General features: G+C 42.5%; 1 protein-coding gene across 1 annotated transcript; it reads right to left on the bottom strand.

Moving 5' to 3' along the window:
* Positions 1-3,860: 3,860 nt before the first annotated feature.
* On the bottom strand, positions 3,861-16,895 carry LOC143490741 (uncharacterized). Its single transcript, XM_076989182.1, has 6 exons — positions 16,161-16,895; positions 10,389-10,438; positions 8,959-9,040; positions 6,169-8,832; positions 4,492-6,045; positions 3,861-3,986 (listed from the first exon to the last, which is right to left on the bottom strand). Exons 1-5 carry the CDS (start codon positions 16,893-16,895, stop codon positions 4,663-4,665), a joined length of 4,914 nt encoding a protein of 1,637 aa, XP_076845297.1. The 3' UTR covers positions 3,861-3,986; positions 4,492-4,662.
* Positions 16,896-17,609: the final 714 nt, after the last annotated feature.

Below are 17,609 nucleotides of genomic sequence, written 5' to 3' on the forward strand. Positions count from 1 at the left end.
AAAATATGGCACACAGACAGCAGAAACGTGATGTAGTTGGGTATAAGGAGGAACAGGAACCATCATGGCAGGATAAACTGCACAGTATGTACTACCTGCCCTTATAACGTACAATAACGGCAGTGGCTGATATAGAGAAATCCTACCAATGGTTGTATGTAATCATGGCAGCACAGAAACAAGCTCAGAACACAAGATCAAAAGAGGCTCTACCACACCGGGCGTAACCCCAGATGCAGGCTGTGCCACAATGGCCCTGAGACAATCCAGCGCATTACAGCAGGGTGCAAGATGCTAGCAGGCAAAGCGTACATGGTCCGTCAAAACCAAATGCCTTACAGTGACAAATTTGGGCTGAAAGTTCCAAGGTCAACGTGAGACACTGCCTCAAAGATCGCGGGAAATGACCAAGCTAAGATACTGTGGGACTTCCAGATACAGACCGGCAAAATGCTAATAGATATCCTAGGCTAGCAAAGTGATGGACAAACTGTAGAAGAATGCCACAGTGATCGATGTAGTGACCCCAAGTGACGGCAACATTAGGAACAAGGAACAGGAAAAGCTGGAGAAGTATAAAGGGTTTGAGAGAACAGCTGGGAAACATGTGAGAGGTGAAGACAACAGCGGGTCCAGTAGTAATCGGAGCAATAGGGGGCTGTCACCCCAAACTGGTGGATTGGCTCCAGCAGATCTCAGGAACAACATTGAAAGTCTCCTTCCAGAAGAGTCCAGCTAAGATCACACTGGTAGAGGAAAATATGTCTGGGAAGAAGTTGTCCGGTCTTCTTAAAATGTTTTGCAGTCATATCCAGTATGCGAGACACCGAATAGTTTTGAATTCAAATCGGTGTAGTCTACTATTTGAGAGAGCGCGTGGAGAGTGCTGTCCGTAGTCTAATTCAACTCAAATTAAAACCCCAGTTTCTCTGAGATGGACTGTCGAGGCACCGATAAAACATTAACAGCGTGATAATGTCAATCATAGTCGGCGTTGTTTATAAATAGCGTTCCTTTAAACTATAAATTAGTCCAAACTCGCCACTGCTGTCTGGTAGATGTTGATAAGGGGTAAACGTTACAAATTCCCATTGGACTACCAACTGCAAATCAAACTGTGGAATAAATGAATAAGGACTGCATTACTGTGCTGACATAGGTCTATGAAATAGTCTTCCTGTCCAGTAGAGAAGTGTTTTTTAACGAGTAGGCTACCTACACTAGCGGACTCTTTTTTGGCAGCTTGGTTATGAACTTTATACGAACTTTTACATTTTAATGAATGAATTCGAATTTTTGACAAATCTTTACTTTTGACAAATCAAGTTTTGATATGATACAACTTGAATAAAATTATACGAGTTAATAGTCATACAATGAACGTTTTGTAGTTTCTGTAACATGCTCTGTCGGCGAGCATAATTTCAAAAAGGAGTACTCCTCGAGCCTACTAACCACCACCAGCTTGTCTGGTACGTTTTTATACGTTTATCTTCATAAATGTTAAATTACAGTATTGAACAATTCATCCGGATGTCCTTTAAACGAGCCCGCATTCCTTGGTTTAAAGCCCAGTTAGAGAAAAATTCCCACAAACAATCAGCTTTTAAGTGCCCAAGATGGGCTGGAGGTTATACTAACGGAAGCTGCAGTGAATCACTAATTCAGGTTCCGTAGTTTGTGGTGCGTCATCTCTTATTATTATTTAAAAACTCTTTTATAGGTTATTGTTATATTTGCGATAGGCTACTTTAAAAATAATTAAAAACGATTTTTGGTCAGTTTGATTTACTTCTGGAACGTTTTGAAGGGTTGTGGATGTAATTAAAATCACCAGACGTTACACTCTGACATATAGCTGTTTTACTGCTTACATTCCTTTGCAAAACTAATGCCTTTCAGTCCACATTTTAACAATTTTCAAAAACAATCTTCAGTCCACATTGCCCTCTAGCGGTCATTTATTCGAGTGACATGCAACGATGTAGCAACATATAAAGGAATCGTGTTAGTGAAAAATACTGAATTATGATTGTTGAATGTAAATGATCTTGAAAAAATGCTTATCTACATTAAAGACTGCAAGTGGGTTCATGAAAAAGAGTTCATACCTATAAGAAGCATAGGTACAGACTTGCCTGTGTCTGAAGGTAATACAGTAATCATGGTGGTGGTAATTTATTTGTTTATTCATCTATTTATTTGTTTGTTTATTGGATTTTCATTTTTTTTTTTTGATTCTTCACAATCCATGTTTATATTCAAGATATTAGAATCATCCATCCATGTAAGCAGTTTTGAGTTTTTATTGTTCTAATTAAACAGAACAATAATACAACAAATCCCGTGGTTCCCTAAAATCACTCTGCACCTTTTTTGTGTGCAGCTCAGCTTAAACATCACACGTGAAAGGAAGAAATAAGAAGCAGCAAAAAATTATTCTGGCTCATACAAAAATAAAAGTCCCACATAGGTATGTCATTTTACTCAGGACATGAATTATTATGGATGAGAACATATACAGGTGCATCTCAATAAATTAGAATAGCCTATCATCAAAAAAGTTTCTTTATTTTACTAATTCAATACAAAAAGTGAAATGCATATATTATATAGATTCATGACAGTCATGTATTTCAAATCAAATCAAAATTTATTTATATAGCACTTTTTCAAGTTGTTGTCACAAAGCAGCTTTATAAGTGTCCGAGTCCAAGCCCCCAGTGAGCAAGCCATGGGCAACAGTGGCAAGGAAAAAACTCCCTAAGAGCATGAGGAAGAAACCTTTAGAGGAACCAAGACTCAGGGGGGGATCCCATCCTCCTCTGGCTGACGCTGGTCACCATGACAACGATAATTAAAGAGATACATAAACAAGTGATGGGGATGATGAATAATTCTCATCTTTGTGTGTATTTATATACATGTGTTCTCTATGTAATTCTTATTCATCTGTAGCAGGCAAGAATTCGGGGTGGTGAGAGGGGCCAGGGCAGTGGGTTGATCCCAGAGCCATAGAGAGAGAGAGTCGCGACAATGGAAGTTCAAAACGCTTGATGGTCACGTGATTCACGGAGGCTTCAGATAGTTCCAGGAAGTTCAATTTGAGTGCATAAACACAGAGATAGAACTGCAATTTGAGGATTATTTTGAACATATAGCGACCAACTTTAGGCTAATGTTAGAGCACATTGCTGTTTAATGCTTTGATTGTTTTATAATTGTTATATATTACGTTCATTTATATATTTAGAGGGACAGGAAGGGGTGAAATTCAGATTAGATTAATTTTCTAACATTAACATATCTTTAAATCATGGTGATTTCTATAATCCCATGGTATTGGGGACCTAAGTAATCTAAATGACTAATGTACATTTTCTGACAGAAGGAAATTTTTCTTTGACTTCATTGTGCAGAAATGTGCTTTAAAAGGGTACATTAAAACACATTACATTTACATCCAGACAGTATATGACATATTAAAATACATGGATAAATTATATATATCTTGTCTTTTTAATACACACTTATTTACAGCAATTAATTCATTAAATAAATCTCTAATAATCTCAAATATGAATATTATGTCAAGCAGTTTTTCTGTGTCCTTTCCTCCATGTTGTTTGTGTAGTGTCCACCATGGTTTGCTGTGCTGCATGGGGATGCTCCAATCGATCAGAGAAAGGAGCAAAAATGTATGGTTTCCCCACTGATACTGAGAGGAGAAAAAATGGTTGTCTCAACTAAGCAGGAGCAATCTTACCTTCACTAAAGATTACAACAGCAAATATATATGTGAGGTAATCATCAAACACTGCATTTGCACTTTTCACAATAAACACACTATTGGAAAGCTTAATGCCTGATTTATTCAAATACAGAATAGTGAACAAAAAAAAATCAAAGACTCCAGACAGACTCGGGTGCAGGGTGAGGTTGCTATCTAGTTGCAGGCTCCATTGAATCCTCTATGGTTCTTTGGCCTAAAGAGAGAGAGAGGAGAAAACAACAGGAGAAAATGATTATTATGAGTATTGATGTGATATGAATTTGAATTTGTTGCATATCCTTGGTTGTATACGTATCCAGTAAGTGTTCTCTAATACTGTGTATTCACCCACTATGGGATATATGAGTAGACAAAACTGAGTTGTCATGTGTGAGGAGTAAACTCACATCACTCTGCAGGCACACTCTGCGCCCATTTACCATAAAACCCTTTGCCCATGAACCCCTGGATCTGCAACCTTTAAAAGGCTCTTCCCCCTGCTGTTACCTTATTTATTGTTGGAACTAATAAGAGGCCTGAACCCTGTGATCTTATTGGATGTGGGGGTTCATTATAGGAGATAAGTTTTTAGAAGTAATCAGGAACAATCTATGTATACAATCTATGTATTTATCAAAGGTATTATCTATGTATTTATCAAATGTTTTGTATTTTATTTTGTATTTGATTACGAAAGAAATCCATAAAGACATACTTACTAGTTAAGTTTCCTGGAATCTGAGGTTCGGCGCCTGTTTGGTTTAGAAATAGTACTAAAAAGAAATCTAGGATTTCTGTTTTTATTATGCTGAATCAAATAGTGTCTCTTTCTCTTGCAGTTGTCTCTCTTTGTTTTGCAGCTGTCTCTCTTTTTCCAGCTTTCTCTCCTCCTACAGCTGTCTGTCCTTCTGCAGCTGTCTCTCTTTTTTCAACTGTCTGTCCTTCTGCAGCTGCAGCTGTATCTCTTTTTCCAACTGTCTCTCTTTTGCCAGCTGTCTCTCTTTTCCAAACTGTCTATCCTTCTGCAGCTGTATCCCATAGTTTTTCAGCTGTATCTCTATCTGCAGCTGTTTCTCCATCTGCAGCTGCCTCTCCTCCTGCAGCTGTCTGTCTTTCTGCAGCTGTCTCTCTTTTTCCAACTTTCTGTCCTTCTGCAGCTGTCTCTCTTTTTCCAACTGTCTCTCTTTTGCCAGCTGTCTCTCTTTTCCAAACTGTCTGTCCTTCTGCAGCTGTATCCCATAGTTTTGCAGCTGTATCTCTATCTGCAGCTGTTTCTCCATCTGCAGCTGCCTCTCCTCCTGCAGCTGTCTGTCCTTCTGCAGCTGTCTCTCTTTTTCCAGCTTTCTCTCTTCCTGCAGCTGCCTTTCCGCCTGCAGCTCTCTCTCCGTCTGCAGCTGCCTCTCTGGCAGCAGATGTTTCTCCTCTTGCAGCTGTCTATCTTTGTTTTGCAGCTGCCTCTCCCCCTGCAGCTGTCTCTCTTTTTCTAACTGTCTCTCCATCTGCAGCTCTCTCTCCATCTGCAGCTGCCTCTCTTTTTCCAACTTTCTCTCCTCCTGCAGCTGTCTGTCCTTCTGCAGCTGTCTCTCTTTCTCCAGCTTTCTCTCCTCCTGCAGCTGCCTCTCTGCCTGCAGCTCTCTCTCCGTCTGCAGCTGTCTCTCCGTCTGCAGCTGCCTCTCTGTCTGCAGCAGCCTCTCTGCCTGCAGCTGTCTCTCCTCTTGCAGCTGTCTGTCCTTCTGCAGCTGTCTCTCTCTTTTCAACTGTCTGTTCTTCTGCAGCTGCAGCTGTATCTCTTTTTCCAATTGTCTCTCTTTTGCCAGCTGTCTCTCTTTTCCAAACTGTCTGTCCTTCTGCACCTGTATCCCATAGTTTTTCAGCTGTATCTCTATCTGCAGCTGTTTCTCCATCTGCAGCTGCCTCACCTCCTGCAGCTGTCTGTCCTTCTGCAGCTGTCTCTCTTTTTCCAACTTTCTGTCCTTCTGCAGCTGTCTCACTTTTTCCAACTGTCTCTCTTTTGCCAGCTGTCTCTCTTTTTCAAACTGTCTATCCTTCTGCAGCTGTATCCCATAGTTTTTCAGCTGTATCTCTATCTGCAGCTGTTTCTCCATCTGCAGCTGCCTCTCCTCCTGCAGCTGTCTGTCCTTCTGCAGCGGTCTCTCTTTTTCCAGCTTTCTCTCTTCCTGCTGCTGCCTTTCAGCCTGCTGCTCTCTCTCCGTCTGCAGCTGCCTCTCTGTCTGCAGCTGCCTCTTTGCCTGCAGATGTCTCTCCTCTTGCAGCTGTCTCTCTTTGTTTTGCAGCTGCCTCTCCTCCTGCAGCTGTCTCTCTTTTTCCAACTGTCTCTCCATCTGCAGCTCTCTCTCCATCTGCAGCTGCCTCTCTTTTTCCAACTTTCTCTCCTCCTGCAGCTGCCTCTCTGCATGCAGCTCTCTCTCCATCTGCAGCTGCCTCTCTGTCTGCAGCTGCCTCTCTGCCTGCAGCTGTCTCTCCTCTTGCAGCTGTCTCTCTTTGTTTTGCAGCTGCCTCTCCTCCTGCAGCTGTCTGTCCTTCTGCAGCTGTCTCTCTTTTTCTAGCTTTCTCTCCTCCTGCAGCTGTCTCTCCGTCTGCAGCTGTCTCTCTGTCTGCAGCTGCCTCTCCGTCTGCAGTTGCCTCTCTGTCTGCAGCTGTCTCTCTTTTTTTTGCAGCTGCCTCTCCTCCTGCAGCTCTGTCTCTTTTTCCAGCTTTCTCTCCTCCTGCAGCTGTCTCTCTTTTTCCAACTGTCTCTCTTTTGCAAGCTGTCTCTCTTTTTCAAACTGTCTGTCCTTCTGCAGCTGTATCCCATAGTTTTGCAGCTGTATCTCTATCTGCAGCTGTTTCTCCATCTGCAGCTGCCTCTCCTCCTGCAGCTGTCTGTCCTTCTGCAGCTGCCTCTCTTTTTCCAGCTTTCTCTCTTCCTGCTGCTGCCTTTCCGCCTGCTGCTCTCTATCCGTCTGCAGCTGCCTCTCTGTCTGCAGCTGCCTCTCTGCCTGCAGATGTCTCTCCTCTTGCAGCTGTCTCTCTTTGTTTTGCAGCTGCCTCTCCTCCTGCAGCTGTCTCTCTTTTTCCAACTGTCTCTCCATCTGCAGCTCTCTCTCCATCTGCAGCTGCCTCTCTTTTTCCAACTTTCTCTCCTCCTGCAGCTGCCTCTCTGCCTGCAGCTCTCTCTCCATCTGCAGCTGCCTCTCTGTTTGCAGCTGCCTCTCTGTCTGCAGCTGCCTCTCTGCCTGCAGCTGTCTCTCCTCTTGCAGCTGTCTCTCTTTGTTTTGCAGCTGCCTCTCCTCCTGCAGCTCTGTCTCTTTTTCCAGCTTTCTCTCCTCCTGCAGCTGCCTCTCCGTCTGCAGCTGCCTCTCTGTCTGCAGCTGTCTTTCCTCTTGCAGCTGTCTCTCTTTGTTTTGCAGCTGCCTCTCTTCCTGTAGCTGTCTCTCTTTTTCCACCTGTCTGTCCTTCTGCAGCTGTCTCCCATAGTTTTGCAGCTGTTGCTCTATCTGCAGCTGTCTCTCCATCTGCAGCTGTCTCTCCATCTGCAGCTGTCTCTCCATCTGCAGCTGCCTCTCTGTCTGCAGCTGCCTCTCCGTCTGCAGCTGCCTCTCCATCTGCAGCTGCCTCTCTGTCTGCAGCTGTCTCTCCATCTGCAGCTGTCGCTCCATCTGCAGCTGCCTCTCTGTCTGCAGCTGCCTCTCTGTCTGCAGCTGTCTTTCCATCTGCAGCTGTCTCTCCATCTGCAGCTGCCTCTCCGTCTGCAGCTGCTTCTCTGTCTGCAGCTGCCTCTCTGTCCGCAGCTGTCTCTCTTTGTTTTGCAGCTGTCTCTCCTCCTGCAGCTGTCTCTCTTTTTCCAACTTTCTCTCCTCCTGCAGTTGTCTGTCCTTCTGCAGCTTTCTCTCCTCTTGCAGCTGCATCTCCGCCTGCAGCTCTCTCTCCGTCTGCTGCTGCCTCTCTGTCTGCAGCTGCCTCTCTGCCTGTAGCTGTCTCTCCTCCTGCAGCTGTCTCTCTTTTTCCAACTGTCTCTCCATCTGCAGCTCTCTCTCTATCTGCAGCTGCCTCTCCGTCTGCAGCTGTCTGTCCTTCTGCAGCTGTCTCTCTTTTTCCAGCTTTCTCTCCTCCTGCAGCTGCATCTCCGCCTGCAGCTCTCTCTCCGTCTGCAGCTGCCTCTCTGTCTGCAGCTGCCTCTCTGCCTGTAGCTGTCTCTCCTCCTGCAGCTGTCTCTCTTTTTCCAACTGTCTCTCCATCTGCAGCTCTCTCTCCATCTGCAGCTGCCTCTCTTTTTCCAACTTTCTCTCCACCTGCAGCTGTCTGTCCTTCTGCAGCTGTCTCTCTTTTTCCAGCTTTCTCTCCTCCTGCAGCTGCCTCTCTGCCTGCAGCTCTCTCTCCATCTGCAGCTGCCTCTCCATCTGCAGCTGCCTCTCTGTCTGCAGCTGCCTCTCTTTGTTTTGCAGCTGCCTCTCCTCCTGCAGCTGTCTGTCCTTCTGCAGCTGTCTCTCTTTTTCCAACTGTCTCTCTTTTGCCAGCTGTCTCTCTTTTTCCAACTGTCTATCCTTCTGCAGCTGTTTCTCTTTTTCCAACTGTCTATCTTTTTCCAGCTGCCTCTCTGTCTGCAGTTTTCTATCCTTTTGCAGCTGTCTCCTATAGTTTTGCAGCTGTCTCTCCATCTGCAGCTGTCTCTTTTTTTCCTGCTGTCTCTCCTTCTGCAACTGTCTCTCTTTTTCCTGCTGTCTCTCCTTCTGCAGCTGTCTCTCTGTCTGCAGTTTTCTATCTTTTTGCAGCTGTCTCCTATAGTTTTGCAGCTGTCGCTCCATCTGCAGCTGTCTCTCCATTTGCAACTGTCTGTCCTTCTGCAGCTGTCTCTTTTTTTCCTGCTGTCTCTCCTTCTGCAGCTGTCTCTCTTTTTCCAACTGTCTCTCTTTTTCTAGCTGTCTCTGTTTCTGGATCTTTTCCCGATTCTTCAACTTTCTGCACCATATTTTCTTCAAGAATGCCCAGCACCCATAAGACTGAGTCGGGCTGGAAGATGGTAATGGGTCTCTGACTTTGATCATGACCCTGGGTGCAATCTGTGCATATCCAGCAAACCACAAATTAAATTGTTGCATTTTCTGAATAAGTAGTGTAATATAATTAATTATAATTACAATTAATAAGTTCCATATAGGCAAGCAAAGGCTTGGCTGAATCAGTACCTGTAGTTTCTCTTTGTAGTCATCATCCATGTCCTCTGTCCGTCTGCTCTTAGATGTCTTATTTTTTTCCAGAGTGGATAACCTAAAGTACATTTCATCTGAGTGATTTTCAAGCACTGATTAACCATAACCACTGTGAAAACTAACTTCAGTGTTTTGGCTTCATACCACAGTCATGTTTTTATATGCTAAAAGTTAGGGATGCACCGATTCACGTTTTTCACTTCCGATACCGATTCAGATATCTGAGGCTTAGTATCGGCCGATACCGATCCGATAGAGTAAAACAGTGCTGAATCGACTTAAAACATTTTTTTTTAACACAGACATACTGAATTACAAGTTTATTGAAAACTCTGCACCAGTATAGCACACTTAAACACACATAAAACATATAAAAACAACACAAATTGCATTTGTTCAGTCAGTGCAATTATGAATATAACATTGAATGTAAAATAAATAATACCAAAGAACCTGAAACTGACAAAAACAATAGGTTCACAACTTTGGTCAAACATGACCAAGAAACCTTTGAAATGGTTCAAGAATTCTAAATATAATTTAAAATGAATAAGGAGATGAAATAAGAGAAACAGCAATACCTATGCGGCTAGTTTGCTATAGCGCACACATCACGTAGAGCACAAAGCATGTAACGGCCAGAAATATGTGTACTGTGCCTTTAAGGGAGCGAGTTGAGTGCACGTATGGAATATTGTTGTTTTTTTAGCTGTCTGCCGTAGACCGACTCAGACCACTGCTCTTTATTTCATCTTTATTTTATTTCTGTAAGTACCGCATTCAATGAGCTTTGGACAACTCACCAGTTCAAGTATGAACTGTCAAGTAGTGCTGGAGCCCAGGTTTATTTTGGTCAACCAGCAAATAAACGGACTAAGTGGAATAGCACCAGTGCGAGTACGAGTCAGTGATTCACCTCTCCTCGGTGTGCTTCGTGTTTCACTCGCCTGTTAACTGTCCAAGTTCACTTCTATCCGGGACAGAGTGGATATTTAAAGTTGAACTAACTCCGAAAAGCGTTACAAGCATAGAATTAGACTGAATAGATCTGGGGTGAGTTTCCCGAAACGTTCTTAGCGCGAAGTACTTCTTAACCTCATATGTTTCATACGAGGTTACGAAGTACTTAGCGCTACGAACGTTTCGGGAAACCCACCCCTGTTTTTATGGATCGGTCACAGTCACCGATACCCGATCTAGGATTTTTTCCAATATCGGGACCGATACAGATATTAATATCGAAACCCGTGCATCCCTACTAAAAGTACGGAGAGGCTAGTAGACGTATGTGAATAGGATCAATTCTGTATGAGGGTATAGAGCAGACATACGGTATGTCTGCTCTATACCCTCATACAGAATTGATCCTATTCTGATAATAGAGTCTGGAAGAATTAAATAATCACCTCTGTTGACTGTAGTTTCCACTCAGCATGTTGCCACCTGTTTCAGCAATCTACAATTATTTGCAAAAAACACAAAATGTCACTTTGTATCATGTACACAGCCGCATTTCAATGACTGTAGAGCTCTAAGTTGCAGTGTTCTGGAACCAAGTGATGTCATTTTTTTCATTATGACGTTTTACTGACATTCAGTGGCCATGAAAACATGGTAACCATGACAACAAAATAAATAGCTGACAAGACAGCAGTAACTTACTTCATTAGGAAACCCTATAACCATGCTGTTCATAGTATGTCATGCATTTTAAGGGTTAAGCAAATATAACTATAGAAGTCCTTGATATAAAATTTAAAATTCTTATTGTTATTTCACATTTTAACGTTTCTGATGAATTCTTTGAAAAAAACATTTGTTACAATGAAAGTTATATATATTTTTAAATATAAAAAGGTACACATTTTATTAGAATTTTGAAATGACCAAAAAAAATTGTATTGGCAAAATTATTCAGATCATAGAACTAAATCACATGCTGACATTAACTTTGCGTGCATGTGTGTTTTTGTGTGGTCTTTCATGGAAGCGAAACTTTTCAGTCATTTCCAGTATTTGGCCAGTAGAGGGAGACCAAGTACTAGCATACTGATATTACACAGATGAAATAAGACATTTCAGTGAGTTAAAATCAGAGTTTTTGTGTGTGTGTGTGTGTGTGTGTGTGTGTGTGTGTGTGTGTATATATATATATATATATATATATATATATATATATATATATATATATATATATATATATATATATATATATATATATATATATATATCTCAATGGTCACTGGTTAAAATGGCTGTGACGCATTGAAGCATTTCAGGTTTTCAAATAGTGCGGCCCCAACGTTTCCGGTTGTATTGTTTACAAACAGCGGCATATGCAAAACTAGCTAGAGTAATATCAAAATGAGTGTTCGGTGCAAAGTTTTTAAGTCGGATCATTTCCAAAAACAATGTAAGAAATATTCAGAGCACTGTTGTGTTCCTCTTTGCTCGGCGTCTGGGAAGTTTAATGGCAGTTAAAGTTTTCATAGCTTTCCAGCGCGTATAGTGACCTCAGGAGCCAGTGGCTAATAAACATACATCGGGACCATTGGGACCAATTTACTATCTCGCCTCATACAAAAGTCTGTAGCAGACATTTCATACCAGACCACTTGATTGAACCAAAAACCCCAGAAGGTCAGAGAAGACTGACAAAGGATGCAGTACCACTTCTCTTTTAATGGAACGGATACAGCATTCAGGCTCCACAGCTAAGTGTGTGGGAGAGGAGAGAAAGACCGGCTGAGCCTACCTCCCTGGAAGATCCATCAACTGATCTTACAGTGGATCATGATTATTTTTCTGCTCCTGAGCCATCATCGCTAGACATGTCCTGCGCTGAAAATGAAGATCTGTCCCATGAAGTGGAGGAGCTGAGAAATCAGCTTCATGAGTTGCGTGCCCAGCTAACCTTTGGGTTACAACAATTCTCCGACGAGGACATTCGATTTTACACCAGGTAACGTGCAGTAAAGCTTTAGATGTAATTCACTGCCACTTTGACAATCAGTGTGCTGTTAAAATTAGAAAAATATATCAAAAAATATATCATATATATCATAAATATATGTATATCATAAATGTATGTATATATTATATACATACAATAATAATAACAGTAATCATCATCGACATCATTTTGCCAACAGATTCCCAAGCTATGACCACTTAATGGCATTTTGGTGGCTGATTGAGCCATCCATCCACAAAATGGTTCGGGTCTCAAGAGCAAAGGCTGCAGCTAAGAAGAATGAAGATATGTCTCATTCACGAATGTCAGGGGTATGACAACATTTTTTTAACCCAAAAAAACAACAGTAAGGGATGACTCCCGCTATACATGTTATGTTATGGTAATATGTTGAACAAATGACCAGGGGGGTATTCCAGAAAGAGGGTTTAACAAACTCTAAACTTAACCCTGAACTCTGAGTTGTCTTACTCCGATCTGACATACTCAGAGTTTTCGGTTCCAAAACGGCTGATCGGAGATTAAGTAATCAGGGTCGCTCAACTCCGAGTAGGTTGACCCAGACAGAAGTGCGTTCACGCGTAACTATTAAAGGCATTCTTAATGGAACACAGATAAATAAGATTAATCATGGACTTAAATGCGAAAATCAGCCGAGCATCGTATTTCACACCATTGTAGCTTGAAGTATTACTGACTGCGTATGCAGAATATTTAGATATTATTAAATGTAAATGTAATACTATGGTAGCTGCTAGAGAAAGGCAGTCAGCATGTCAAAAAATTGCCAACAGAGTTAATGCGTGAGTGAAAATTATATTTTTATATTTAGCAGAAGGGCGTGATTATTTTATTATATTCTCCTCATTTATAATACTGTATTGAGTTTTATGTATTTTTTATGCACGCGGAAAGTATAAACGCTTCCACCGTTCGCGCAGAGTCGCGCGAGGTGGGCGGAGCGCTATGGTCACTCACTCAGACCTACTCTCTAATGCACATCAGATCTACCAATTGGATTCACTCAGACCTGCTCTTTAATGCAGCACAGACTGTTATGAGACTAGGATTGGTTAGGCTGGGAACCAGGGCGGCCTCTCACCTGAGCCCTCCCATGAGAGTCTGCTTGACCAATGTTTGAGAGGAGGTGGTCTATGTTGGGGGTGGGCTAAATGTCCTCCGTGTCCAGAAGAGCAGAAGTTGAAACACCTTCACTTTAGCTACAAGCATCAGGACAGATTAATCATCAGAAAATTATATTTTTATATTTAGCAGAAGGGTGTGATTATTTTATTATATTCTCCTCATTTATAATACTGTATTGAGTTTTATGTATTTTTTTTATGCACGCGGAAAGTATAAACGCTTCCACCGTTCGCGCAGAGTCGCGCGAGGTGGGCGGAGCGCTATGGTCACTCACTCAGACCTAGGCTGTGTTCGAAATAGACTACTACATACTGGATACTGCATACTGGACTCAGTATATACTGGATACTGCATACTGGTCCTCTTAGTAGTATGCAGTACAGTTTCCAGTATGCGACAAAAGCAAAGCACACTACGGGGTCACGTGAACGTAGCGTTGCATGATGGGATGCAGTACACCACGAAGATAGCTCTGTTTGCGTACTGGAATATTTTGCGGAAGTAGTAGGTCATCCGGGTATGTTTCGCGTACTGGAAATTTTCATTTTGGTCACATACTGCATACGACATACTGATTTGGGGCTCGATCAGTATGCCAGTAGTATGTAGTAGACTATTTCGAACACAGCCCTACTCTCTAATGCACATCAGATCTACCAATTGGATTCACTCAGACATGCTCTTTAATGCAGCACAGACTGTTATGAGACTAGGATTGGTTAGGCTGGGAACCAGGGCGGCCTCTCACCTGAGCCCTCCCATGAGAGTCTGCTCGACCAATGTTTGAGAGGAGGTGGTCTATGTTGGGGGTGGGCTAAATGTCCTCCGTGTCCAGAAGAGCAGAAGTTGAAACACCTTCACTATATACAATCATCAGGACAGACAAAATTCACTACACGTTCACCAGGACAGACAGAATTCATGCACTTTGTTATGGCAGCAGATCCAGTATCTGTGTCATTCAGGATTTAAGAAGCACTCTGATAACGGACGCGTGAAACCATGTGTTGAACAAAAAATATCTTTATATAAGAAAAATGCAATTCAAAACTCTTCTTTTTACAGTTTTCTTCCAATAAATCTCAACACGGTAAGCACGGTCAAAAAACTGTGTGTATCCGTGCTTCTAGATCTTTTTCCCACTAGCACACCCTCAGCTCAACAGCATCCCCGATAGGCCAGCGTTTCTCAACCGGGGTGCCGCGGCACCCTGGGGTGCCGTCTGTCTTCATCGGGGGTGCCGTCAAAATATTCTGATGTGAAATAAAAAACTATAGTTTAAAAAATTGAAGTTATTATACGCTTTAAAAATCATTAAAATGTATTTCATATGACCAGATCTCTCAAATTTGGTGGGCGTGAGCTTTTTTTCAGGCGGGGGGGATTGGAATCTGTCGCGATGGTTAGTGTAGCGGCTGTGTGTGTGTGTGTGTGTGTGTGTGTGTGTGTGTGGTTGGGGAGCGGGCTGGCTAAAGTCTACCAAGAAACAGCGCGATCTATATTCTGATTGGTTCAACCTGTTATAATATACAACCGATGGATTGGCTGAATATGCTGCGGTGTGCGGCGATTAGATTATTTAAAAAATAAATAAATAATAATAATATTCAAGCGTGAGAAATTCCATGTGTGGCGTGAGAGCGTGTGAAATCGCTAAATATGCGTGAGTCTCACGCTCAAAGCGTGCATATGACCTGCATATGACCAAGGTCAGCACGTGATTACGCAGGTTTCCCACTGACTGTAAGTCACATTTATCTGCTCTCTGTCTTAATAATCACTTTTTTTGTGTTATGTTGGCCGGGAGATGGTTGCAGAGAGTATGTTTTCAGGGTTGCCAACGCTCACGCATTGAGCATGAGACACACGCATTTGACCGTTTGCATGCATGCATATAAAGGGTGCCACAACTGAAAAAAGGTTGAGAAACACTGCTATAGGCTATCAAAAATAAGAGTCCCATCGTAAATTTGCTGTTCAACTAAACTGACATTATTGTATTTCATGAAATAATACAAAAATTACAAAAAACACTCATAAACAATATAACAAATACAAATTCTTATTTATGGCTCTAACATTTCGGCCCCTAATTGTATTGGCAGGGTACAAAACAATTACAAACTTACTAATAGAGCCATATCCATATCGATCCAACATCTACTGTACATAGTAATTTATTAATCAAATTTCTGTGTACGAGTCCATTATTAATCCTTTCTTGACTCATTCTGCTTCCTGCATAAGACAGAGTTTGTTAGTAGGCCTTTCCAATAGGGTAGATTTGGTTTGAACTTGAACCCGTCTGACCACTCCTCTTGAGTCTGGATAGGTCTTACGGATTTTTCTAGTCAACCAGGCATTCCTTGGGGCAGAATTGTCCACAATGAGAACAAGGTCTCCAGGAGTGAGATTTCTCTTGCGAGTATTCCACTTCTGTCGCTCTTGCAGCAACGGGAGGTATTCCTGGGTCCATCTTGACCAAAACAAGGTCGCCATATATTGTATTTGTCTCCATCTTCTACGGGAGTAGAGGTCATCCCTGCTAAATATGCCAGGTGGAAGAGCTGGTTGTCTTTTCATTAACAGAAGATGATTTGGAGTCAAAACCTCTAGGTCATTGGGCATCAGAGGCAGCAGTTAAAGGTCGATCATTAATGATTGCTTCAACTTCACTTAGCAGTGTGTGGAGGCCATCATCATCCAACACCTGCTGTCTCAATAGAGAATTCAACACCTTCCTTACAGTGCGAATCTGTCGTTCCCATATTCCACCTTGGTGGGATGCAGTCGGGGTGTTAAAAATCCAGGTGATGCCTTTCTGCATAAAGTCTTCTCTGATTTGAGATTGATCAAGCTCCTCTAGAGCCTCTCGGAGTTCTCTCTCGGCACCAATAAAATTTGTGCCATTGTCAGAACGCATTGTTGACACTTGACCTCTTCTACAGATAAATCTTCTGATGGCATTAATGCATGATGAGGTATCTAAAGAGTGAGCCACTTCTATGTGGACGGCTCTAAGGGCAAGACATGTGAACAAGACGCCATAGCGTTTTACCATGCTACGTGCTCTTCTGACCTCAAAGGGTCCAAAATAGTCTACGCCTACATGTGTAAAGGGAGGCTGGTCAGGGAGTACATGTTCCTCAAGTAAGTCTGCCATTTTTTGCTCTGCAGGTTTTGCATGCAGCTTTCTGCATGTAATGCAACTGGATATCACTGTTCGAGAGGCTCTGTTTAATCCTGGAATCCAGTATCGCTGTCTGACCTTTGCTATTAAATGATTTCTTCCACAGTGACCATTCTGACGGTGAACATGCGTCAGAATCAGCTTTGCAAGGTGGTGATCCTTGTGTAGCACTGTCGGGAATCTGGATTCTTCTGGCATGGCTGACTTGTTCAGCCGACCCCCCACTCTAATGACACCATCTTGCAGTACAGGATCCAATCTGTAGATTGGAATGGACTTCTTAACTTGGGAATTTTGTCCTTGGAGTGAGGCCAACTCCTCTGGATACATCTCCCTTTGACTGTGACATATCAATACAATTTCTGCATCCTCCAAATCTTGCACTGATAAAGGTTTCTTCTCCACTGACTGCCTTAATCTTTTCATTTCTTCTTGAACTTTCAAGTCCTGTTTTCTTTTATCACTCTCCGTTAAAGCAACAACAGCTTTGCATTCCTTTCTCTTGTTGGCTAAGTAGTGAAGCGTGTCTTTCAATCGCAACATCCATGCAACAGCTTTCTTCAGTCTATGCCAGTCAGAGTAGTACTCTACCAATGTTGTCATGGCTGCAACTTTGGTTGTGCTAACGAGACTGACTAGTATTGCTCTTCTTAATTCACTATCCTCGTCCATGGTGTTGTGTATGTCTGGTCTTGTGGGCCACTCACGCTCATCTTTATAAAGGAAATGTGGACCGTTAATCCTTTTGTCATTCTTGATGAGTGAGGTAAACCTCATTCCTCTTGAAGCTACATCTGCTGGATTGAAAGAACTATTCACATATCTCCACTGAGATGGTAAAGTAGCTTCCCTGATGAATGCAACTCGATTGGCCACAAAGGTCTTGAAGCGTGAAGCATCATTCTCTATGTACCTAAGTACAGTCTGTCCGTCCAAAACACAGACTCTTCAACTGTGGTCTCTATTTCTCATCTTAACAGTTTATCCACCTTCACTGCTATGACTGCAGCAGTCAGTTCCATTCTAGGTACTGTTACCTGAATGTAGGAAGCTGTACCATAACTACTCTCACTTGCATCCGAAAAATTGTGTATCTGAGCCTTGAGAACGCGACCAAAGTGCCAACTTTTCAAGATCGCTTGGAGTGAGACTTGAACCTGGAGTGGGTGGCGAACGTAATTTGTTGTTATGGGGGGGGGGGGGGGGGGGTGTAAAATGGACTAAATTTAAGTATTATTATATCGTGATCGATCGATCGCCTGTGGTTGGCGCCAGAGCGAACTAGTAACTTTTTAGTCCAAGACGCTCAATGCGTGA

The sequence above is a fragment of the Brachyhypopomus gauderio genome, unplaced genomic scaffold, assembly GCF_052324685.1.
Source record: "Brachyhypopomus gauderio isolate BG-103 unplaced genomic scaffold, BGAUD_0.2 sc66, whole genome shotgun sequence".
Classification (NCBI taxonomy): domain Eukaryota; kingdom Metazoa; phylum Chordata; class Actinopteri; order Gymnotiformes; family Hypopomidae; genus Brachyhypopomus; species Brachyhypopomus gauderio.